Source organism: Procambarus clarkii, chromosome 40 (genome assembly GCF_040958095.1).
Source record: "Procambarus clarkii isolate CNS0578487 chromosome 40, FALCON_Pclarkii_2.0, whole genome shotgun sequence".
Taxonomy (NCBI): Eukaryota; Metazoa; Arthropoda; class Malacostraca; order Decapoda; family Cambaridae; genus Procambarus; species Procambarus clarkii.
In genome coordinates this window covers 6,056,834-6,065,787 of record NC_091189.1, presented here as the reverse complement: position 1 = coordinate 6,065,787, position 8,954 = coordinate 6,056,834, and the positions used below count along the sequence as shown (strand labels likewise).

General features: G+C 48.4%; 1 protein-coding gene across 1 annotated transcript; it reads left to right on the top strand.

Annotated features, from left to right (window-relative positions):
* The first annotated feature begins 4,028 nt into the window (after window positions 1-4,028).
* On the top strand, window positions 4,029-4,454 carry LOC138372993 (variable charge X-linked protein 3B-like). Its single transcript, XM_069339039.1, has one exon. It carries the CDS (start codon window positions 4,029-4,031, stop codon window positions 4,452-4,454), a length of 426 nt encoding a protein of 141 aa, XP_069195140.1.
* The last annotated feature ends 4,500 nt before the right edge of the window (window positions 4,455-8,954 follow it).

The window sequence follows — 8,954 nt, the reverse complement described above, 5'->3', positions numbered from 1 at the left end:
CTCACAGCAATACTTTGGTACTAATCTGAAGCAGTATTAAAAGACTCGACCCAGTTTGAGATAATAATGCTTCATAGTTCTGATCACTGGTGAATACTGAAGCAGCGAGCAGTGTTCCGGAGCACTGTGTTCAGCTCTGATCTTCATATTAGAGGAGAGTCATCAACACGTGGAGGGTTGTACTCACCTTATTGTGCTTGCGGGGTTTGAGCTCTGACTCTTTGGTCCCGCCTCTCAAACGTTGTGTACGTCGGGCGATGATCAGAGGGTATAGACACACACACAGGTCTACCTTGGCTGTATACACGTACTGTAAATAGGTGTATATACTGTAAAACTGAAATAGGTAGACGTTAATATGTGCCTATATGGTAGGAAGAATTGGAGGGAGCCCTTATCAGAGGCTTCTTCGATCAGGGTCGAGGAGCATGAACTCTTAACAACTAACCTACTCTAACCTAACTTATTCTATTTACCCTATCCTAACTTAACCAAAGTATTTACCTAAAGTTTACCTAACCTAGCAAAACCCAGCTTAGCCTGTACTCTGTACCGGACACTACACATCTCTGTACCGGACACTACACATCTCTGTACCGGACACTACACATCTCTGTACCGGACACTACACATCCCTGTACCGGACACTACACATCTCTGTACCGGACACTATACATCTCTGTACCGGACACTACACATCTCTGTACCGGACACTATACATCTCTGTACCGGACACTACACATCTCTGTACCGGACACTACACATCTCTGTACCGGACACTACACATCTCTGTACCGGACACTACACATCTCTGTACCGGACACTATACATCTCTGTACCGGACACTACACATCTCTGTACCGGACACTACACATCTCTGTACCGGACACTACACATCTCTGTACCGGACACTACACATCTCTGCACCGGACACTACACATCTCTGTACCGGACACTACACATCTCTGTACCGGACACTACACATCTCTGTACCGGACACTACACATCTCTGTACCGGACACTACACATCTCTGTACCGGACACTACACATCTCTGTACCGGACCCTACACGTCTCTGTACCGGACACTACACATCTCTGTACCGGACACTACACATCTCTGTACCGGACACTACACATCTCTGTACCGGACACTACACATCTCTGTACCGGACACTACACATCTCTGTACCGGACACTACACATCTCTGTACCGGACACTACACATCTCTGTACCGGACACTACACATCTCTGTACCGGACACTACACATCTCTGTACCGGACACTACACATCTCTGTACCGGACACTACACATCTCTGTACCGGACCCCATATACAGCATTATTTTCTTTCCCCAACTAAAGAGCTGTCTATCTCCACCCTCTACGCCTCTACGCCTCACTGTTATTACATCTGTCGAATTCAAGAGTTATTTAGGACTCTGTTGGCATCCGTAACCCATCCGTAAAGGGAGGGAGAGACGCGGGGAGGGAAGAAGGGAAATGAAGAACAGCACCAAATAGTGGCAGGAAGAGAAACAAAACAACGGAATGGAAAACAGCTGAGGCAGGAGAAGCGAGATCGTAGGATAAAACCTGAAAGTGGAAATAATACAATGAAAAACAAATGATAATGCGCGAAGGAAGGAAGGAAAGAGAGAGAAGACATTATGGAATATACCTTAGGAGTGGAAAGATCCCAATGAAAAAAGATGAGAGAGAGTGAGAGAGAGAGAGAGAGAGAGAGAGAGAGAGAGAGAGAGAGAGAGAGAGAGAGAGAGAGAGAGAGAGAGAGAGAGAGAGAGAGAGAGAGAGAGAGAGAGAGAGAGCGAGCTCAGGCGAGAACAGAAAGAGGAATTAGGGTGACACAAACAAATTAAGTAAGGGGGCGAAAATTTGAGAGAGTTGAAGAGTTGATGAGGAGAGGAAGGGGGGGGGGGGGCACCAGCGACACACCTCGCAGGTGAAGGGTGGAATGGGAAGTTGATGAAGACATGATCCTGGACGCCTGGGGGAGGTGAGTCAGGCAGGATATAGACTCTCCCCATGATCCTGGACGCCTGGGGGAGGTGAGTCAGGCAGGATATAGACTCTCCACATGGTCCTGGACGCCTGGGGGAGGTGAGTCAGGCAGGATATAGACTCTCCACATGGTCCTGGACGCCTGGGGGAGGTGAGTCAGGCAGGATATAGACTCTCCACATGGTCCTGGACGCCTGGGGGAGGTGAGTCAGGCAGGATATAGACTCTCCACATGGTCCTGGACGCCTGGGGGAGGTGAGTCAGGCAGGATATAGACTCTCCACATGGTCCTGGACGCCTGGGGGAGGTGAGTCAGGCAGGATATAGACTCTCCACATGGTCCTGGACGCCTGGGGGAGGTGAGTCAGGCAGGATATAGACTCTCCACATGGTCCTGGACGTGAGGCGGAGAATATAGACTCCACATGATGGAGAGTCACCACTCCACCACCACCACCGAGACTCCTGCAGCCTCGGCGGAAGCAACACGACGAAGGTTAGGTTAGGTCAGGTTAGTTTAGGATGGGTTATGCTGGGTTAGGTTATGTTTTATTGGGCTAAGTTAGGCTTGCTTATAGAGCAAGTCATTCACATAAATTATGAGCAAGAGTAGTCCTAGACTAGAGCCTTGTGGGACTCCACTTGTTACACTCCTCCAGCTTGAAGCCTCCTCTCTCACTGTGACTCTTTACCACCAGCCCTTCCGGTACTCCCTGGCCCACTTCAGTGTTTCCCCAGTGTTGGTGACTGGAGGACGGTGCCACGAGTGCCAGGGGCTTGGCACCGGAGACTCCCTCCTCCTCCTCCTGTGGGGGACGTCCCGGCGGTGCTAGTGACTGGGATAGGTAATGTCCTTCAGGTGACAACATGCTCCCGTGGGGCGGATCATCTGCTTATGGTGGAGGATTGAAGGATTGATTGATTGATGAAGGTTAAGCCACCCAAGAGGTGGCACGGGCATGAATACCCCGTAAATGGTGGTGGTTGGGTACGTGTATTACCAACTAGTACTTACCTAGAAGTGTCTACGAGTGCGTGGGGTCTAACCGCCCCGCCTACTAGCCTTGGTGAACCTGTCGCGTTAAAATATAATCATTTTTAAGATAAATTCTTTAGCGAATCTGTCCTTTAAGTTGTGGATGGAGGTGGCTTCCAGAACTTCGTCTTTCGGTGCGTTCCATTTGTTGACCTTCCGAACATTTTTTTTTTTTGGGGGGGGGGGGAGTAAAGAGGATGGAGAGGCACAGGTGAAGGTAAAGTTTAGAAATGGGAAATGCAGTGAGAGGTATGAAAGCAGGCGGGCTGACCGCCTCGCTGACACGATGCATGGGTGTTGGCAGCAAAGCTAAGCTTGTTCTCTCTCTTGAGAGTGAGCTGTGAGTGTGAGTACAGACGCGAGGCCACTAGTGTGGACCAGCAAACAGGGGTGAGGGGGGGGGGGGAGGGGAGGGAAGGGTGGGGAGATGGGGAATGGGTGATTGGAAGTATGGAGGTGAGGGACAGAAAGAGGATTATGGGACGTAGTCTGGAACTCATAAATAAGAGGTAGAGGAGGGTTATAAGGGGGTGACAAGGACGCGCGCGAGAGAGAGAGAGAGAGAGAGAGAGAGAGAGAGAGAGAGAGAGAGAGAGAGAGAGAGAGAGAGAGAGAGAGAGAGAGAGAGAGAGAGAGAGAGAAATAGAGGGACAAATACCAGAAGAGAGAACTATGAGAGAAAGATGAATGTATGACAGGAAAGGAGAGAAGAATCACAGTGGAAAGAGAAGTGGACGATCAGAGAAAATAACAAAGCGTGAAGAGAGAGAAAATGAGACAAATGTGATAATGAGAAAAAGTTACAGGAAGGGGAGAGGAAGAAAACAAAGCAATAGGAAGAGGATGAGGAAGACCAGGAAAAATATGAGGGAAAATAAGGAAGCTAAGAAGGAAGTGGATGAGGAAGACTACACAGTAATAATATGGGACACTTACACTACCAAACCATTTGGCCAGGTCAAAGGTCAACAATGTTCCTGGAATGTTTGAGGAGCTCGAGTTGCCTGTCTTCCCTCTCCCTCAACCTCTCCCTAGAGAGTACAGTCGACCTCTCCCTCACACTAGAAAGTACAGTCGACCTCTCCCTCACACTAGAGAGTACAGTCGACCTCTCTCTCACACTAGAGAGTACAGTCGACCTCTCCCTCACGCTAGAGAGTACAGTCGACCTCTCCCTCACGCTAGAGAGTACAGTCGACCTCTCCCTCACGCTAGAGAGTACAGTCGACCTCTCCCTCACGCTAGAGAGTACAGTCGACCTCTCCCTCACGCTAGAGAGTACAGTCGACCTCTCCCTCACACTAGAGAGTACAGTCGACCTCTCCCTCACACTAGAGAGTACAGTCGACCTCTCCCTCACACTCTCCGACACAATAATATATTACCCGGCCTCATGACAATGAAACTCAAGACATTTTATTGTGTGACAGATAAATATAAATTTGGAGAACGCCGCAAGAATTGCTTTCTTCTTAGCTGAAGGAGTTGTGGCAGTGACTAGCGCGGGTATGTGTGCTGCTCTGTGTACGTTCCACCTCTCTTGTTCCACTCTCACTTGTTCCACTCTCACTTGTTCCACTCTCTCTTGTTCCACTCTCACTTGTTCCACTCTCACTTGTTCCACTCTCACTTGTTCCACTCTCACTTGTTCCACTCTCACTTGTTCCACTCTCACTTGTTCCACTCTTACTTGTTTTGCTCTCACTTGTTCCACTCTCACTTGTTCCACTCTCACTTGTTCCACTCTCACTTGTTCCACTCTCACTTGTTCCACTCTCACTTGTTCCACTCTCACTTGTTCCACTCTCACTTGTTCCACTCTCACTTGTTCCACTCTCACTTATTGCACCTCTCACTTGCTGCCACTTACGATGCTCGTACTGTAATACAGGACGTTAAATGGACATAACTGTCCATTTAACGTAGTGTACTGTGTGAGAGCTTGGGGTGACGGGCGGTACTGTGCCTCAGATAAGGAAGAGAACCCAAACCCGCTTCAACTTCACGTATATCAATGACCTCGATTTCATAAGAGATATGAGCACCTCCACCTCAACATCCTTTGATATTCTCTAAAAAAGTACTCGTGTGACCAGTTTAGATAAACGCGAGCATCATCACTGGCTTTCTGAACTCTTTATCCGTTAGATCCGGTACCCTTTACCCGGTTCCGGTACTCATCCGGTACCTCCTCATCTAATCCAGGTAACCCTAACATCCGGTTTTCATTCCCTGCTTCTTCCTTTCACATATACAACAGCCCACAAGGTCACACCACCAGAATGTTAATTTCAGATATTTTGTCGCGTCTTTACCAATGGTAATTATGCCATGGGAATCTCCTATCAAAAAGGCGAAAGCAAATTCTCACGTAGTTTTAGATTGGTGGAAAACAACTTGAGGCCAAAATAATGCTCTGGATTCTTGACACTCTGGAAATATTAAGCAAGAGTTCCAACCTTGGCGCTTCTTTCCTGCGCCCGAAGCTCTCACAACACGGTTAGTCCCCAAGCTGTACTGACGACCTTCATACGGGGAGAGGGAGAGAGGGAGAGGTAGAGGGGGAGAGAGAGAGAGAGAGAGAGAGAGAGAGAGAGAGAGAGAGAGAGAGAGAGAGAGAGAGAGAGAGAAGAGAGAGAGAGAGAGAGAGAGAGAGAGAGAGAGAGAGAGAGGAGAGAGAGAGAGAGAGAGAGGGAGAGAGAGAGAGAGAGAGGAGAGAGAGAGAGAGAGAGAGAGAGAGAGAGAGAGAGAGAGAGAGAGAGAGAGAGAGAGAGAGAGAGAGAGAGGGAGAGAGAGAGAGGGAGAGAGAGAGAGAGAGAGAGAGAGAGAGAGAGAGAGAGAGAGAGAGAGAGAGAGAGAGAGAGAGAGAGAGAGAGAGAGAGAGAGAGAGAGAGAGAGAGAGAGAGAGAGAGAGACAGTCAGACAGACAGAGAGACAGAGAGACAGACAGACAGAGAGAGAGAGAGAGAGAGACAGACAGACAGACAGACAGACAGACAGACAGACAGACAGACAGACAGACAGACAGACAGAGACAGAGAGACAGACAACTAAGGTGTCAAGCAAGGTATACTTCTTCTCGTGACCTGGGCCAACATTGCTCCTGGCCTGCCATAACTCGGGCCAGGGTCAAGCAAACGTCAGGGTTGAGAGATGATTACGATGTGCAACCCTGACCCTGACTAGCCTGTCACCTCAGCCACTTGCAGGTCCAGATGTACACACGTTCTGGTGTAGGGTCGTGTAGATGAACACGTTCCCATCATACTGCAGTCTTCGTAGATGAATTCATTCCCATTATCCCAAGAGCCAACGCCAAGAGCCACGACTTGAAGCTCTCTAAAATGGTCGTAAATGTGGTTTACGTGCACCTTTGGGGACGGTCAGCCTCAATGCTCTTAATATATAACCCAGCAGTAGACGATACAACTGTACCCTACAACCTAACTAGTCAAGGTGATCACAACACGTCAGTTCACGAGGCAACTTTATCAGTCATTGTTATCAGCAAAGTAGAATATTTCGCAATATTTCCCAATATTTCCCAGGGCTAGCCAGGGTCTGCTAGGCCCTAGCCAGGGGCCCTAGCCAGGGCCTAGCAGACCCTGGCTAGGCCGGGTGGTCAACAACCACTCGTGGAGCTGGCGGAGGGGCTCTATCACCAGACAAATGACAAATAATAATTTGTCAGAATACGAACAAGGAGTTACAATAAAGACAAAGTAAAACCCAGTGAACGTGATAGGAAAAAAAAAATATAAGAGAATAGCACCTGTTCCAGGTGTTCACCTCAAGGTGAAGCACCTATGCACCTCAAGGTGTTCAACAGTTGTCGAACTGAATTTGACCTCTTGTCTGCCTTGAGTCGAGTCGTCTGAGACGGATCCATCAGACTCGGGTGAGACTCGTCAGGGTACGGCGGAGGGGAATAAGTCTGACAATATATATAGGAAATACTTCTTGTCAAGATTATTTACTTAACACCAGCCTTGACCTTTGACCTACAAGAAACATACAAAAAGTCGAGCCAATAAATGCAAGCTGAAGGAGAGAAAACAGAAGAAAACTGGTAGAGTCGTGGTAAGAGCCAAGAAAGAGGACAAGAGTGAAGGTAAGAGAGAGGAAGAGGGGAGGTGAGCGAGAGCAGCAGAGCGACACAGGAACGAAAGCAAGAATGGCATGAAAGGTCAGAGAGCAAGAAAGTAAAAGTTTCCCCTGGGTAATGGCGGGTGGCGGCGCTGCCTGCAACCTCTGGGAACAATGGTAGGTGAGTGTGTGGGGGTGTGGGGGTGTGTGTGGGTGTGTGTGTGTGGGGGTGTGTGTGTGTGTGTGTGTGTGTGTGTGTGTGGGGGGGTGAGTGTGTGTGGGGGTGTGTGTGTGGGGGGGTGAGTGTGTGTGGGGGTGTGTGGGGGTGAGCGTGTGTGGGGGTGTGTGGGGGTGTGTGGGGGTGTGAGTGTGTACTCACTTAGTAGTACTCACCAAGTTGTGCTTGCGAAGGTTGAGCTCTGGCTCTTTGGTCCCGCCTCTCAATTGTCAATCAACTGATGTACAGATTCCTGAGCCTACTGGGCTCTATCATATCTACATTTGAAACTGTGTATGGAGTCAGCCTCCACCACATCACTTCATAATGCATTCCATTTCTCAACTACGCGGACACTAAAAATGTCTTTTCTAATATCTCTTTGACTCATTTGGGCACTCAATTTCCACCTGTGTCCCCTAGTGCGTGTGTCCCTTGTGTTAATAGTTTGTCTTTATCTACCCTATCAATTCCTTTGAGAATCTTGTATATGGTGATCATGTCCCCCCTAACTTCTCTTCTCCCAGTGACATGAGGTTAAATTTCCGTAGTCTCTCCTCATAGCTCATACCCCTCAGTTTGGGTACTAGTCTGGAGGCAAACCTTTGAACCTTTTCCAGTTTAGTCTTATGCTTGACTAGATATGGACTCCATGCTGGAGCTGCATACTCCAGGATTGGTCTGACATATGTGGTATACAAAGTTCTGAATGATTCCTTACACAAGTTTCTAGAAGCCGTTCTTAATGTTGGCCAACCTGGCGTATGCCGCTGATAATATCCTCTTGATATGGGCTTCAGGGGACAGGTCTGGCGTGATATTAACCCCCAGGTCTTTCTCTCTCTCTGATTCTTGAAGAATTTTTTCTCCCATATGATACTTTGTATCTGGCCTCCTGCTCCCTACACCTATCTTCATTACAATACATTTGCTTGGGTTAAACTCTAGCAACCATTTGTTGGACCATTCCTTCAGTTTGTCCGGATCTTCTTGAAGTCTCAAGCTGTCCTCCTCTGTCTTAATCCTTCTCATAATGTTGGCGTCGTCAGCAAACATTGAGAGGAATGAGTCTATACTCTCTGGGAGATCATTTACGTATATCAGAAACAGGATAGGTTCGAGTACAGAGCCCTGTGGGACTCCACTGGTGACTTAACGCCAATCTGAGGTCTCACCTCTCACTGTAACTCTGCTTTCTATTGTTTAGGTACTCCCTTATCCACTGGAGCGCCCTACCAGTTACTCCTGCCTGTTTCTCCAGCTTATGCATCAGCCTTTTATGGGGTAGTGTCAAAGGCTTTCCGACAGTCCAAGAAAATGCAGTCCACCCATCCTTCTCTTTCTTGCTTAATCTTTGTCACCTGATCGTAGAATTCTATTAAGGCTGTGAGACCAGACTTACCCTCCCTGAACCCATGTTGGTGGTGTGTCACGAAGTCCCTTCTCTACAGATGTGTTACTAGGTTTTTTCTCACGATCTTCTCCATCACCTTGAATGGTATACAAGTTAAGGCACTGGCCTGTCCTGTGTTGGAGGGTGAGTGTATCGGGGGTGTGTGAGTGTTGGGGGTGTGAGTATGTAGCGGGTGTAAGT

Bases quoted from the DNA above. Each gene is read 5' to 3' on its own strand.
- LOC138372993 (XM_069339039.1), top strand. From the start codon at position 4,029: ATGTTCCTGGAATGTTTGAGGAGCTCGAGTTGCCTGTCTTCCCTCTCC.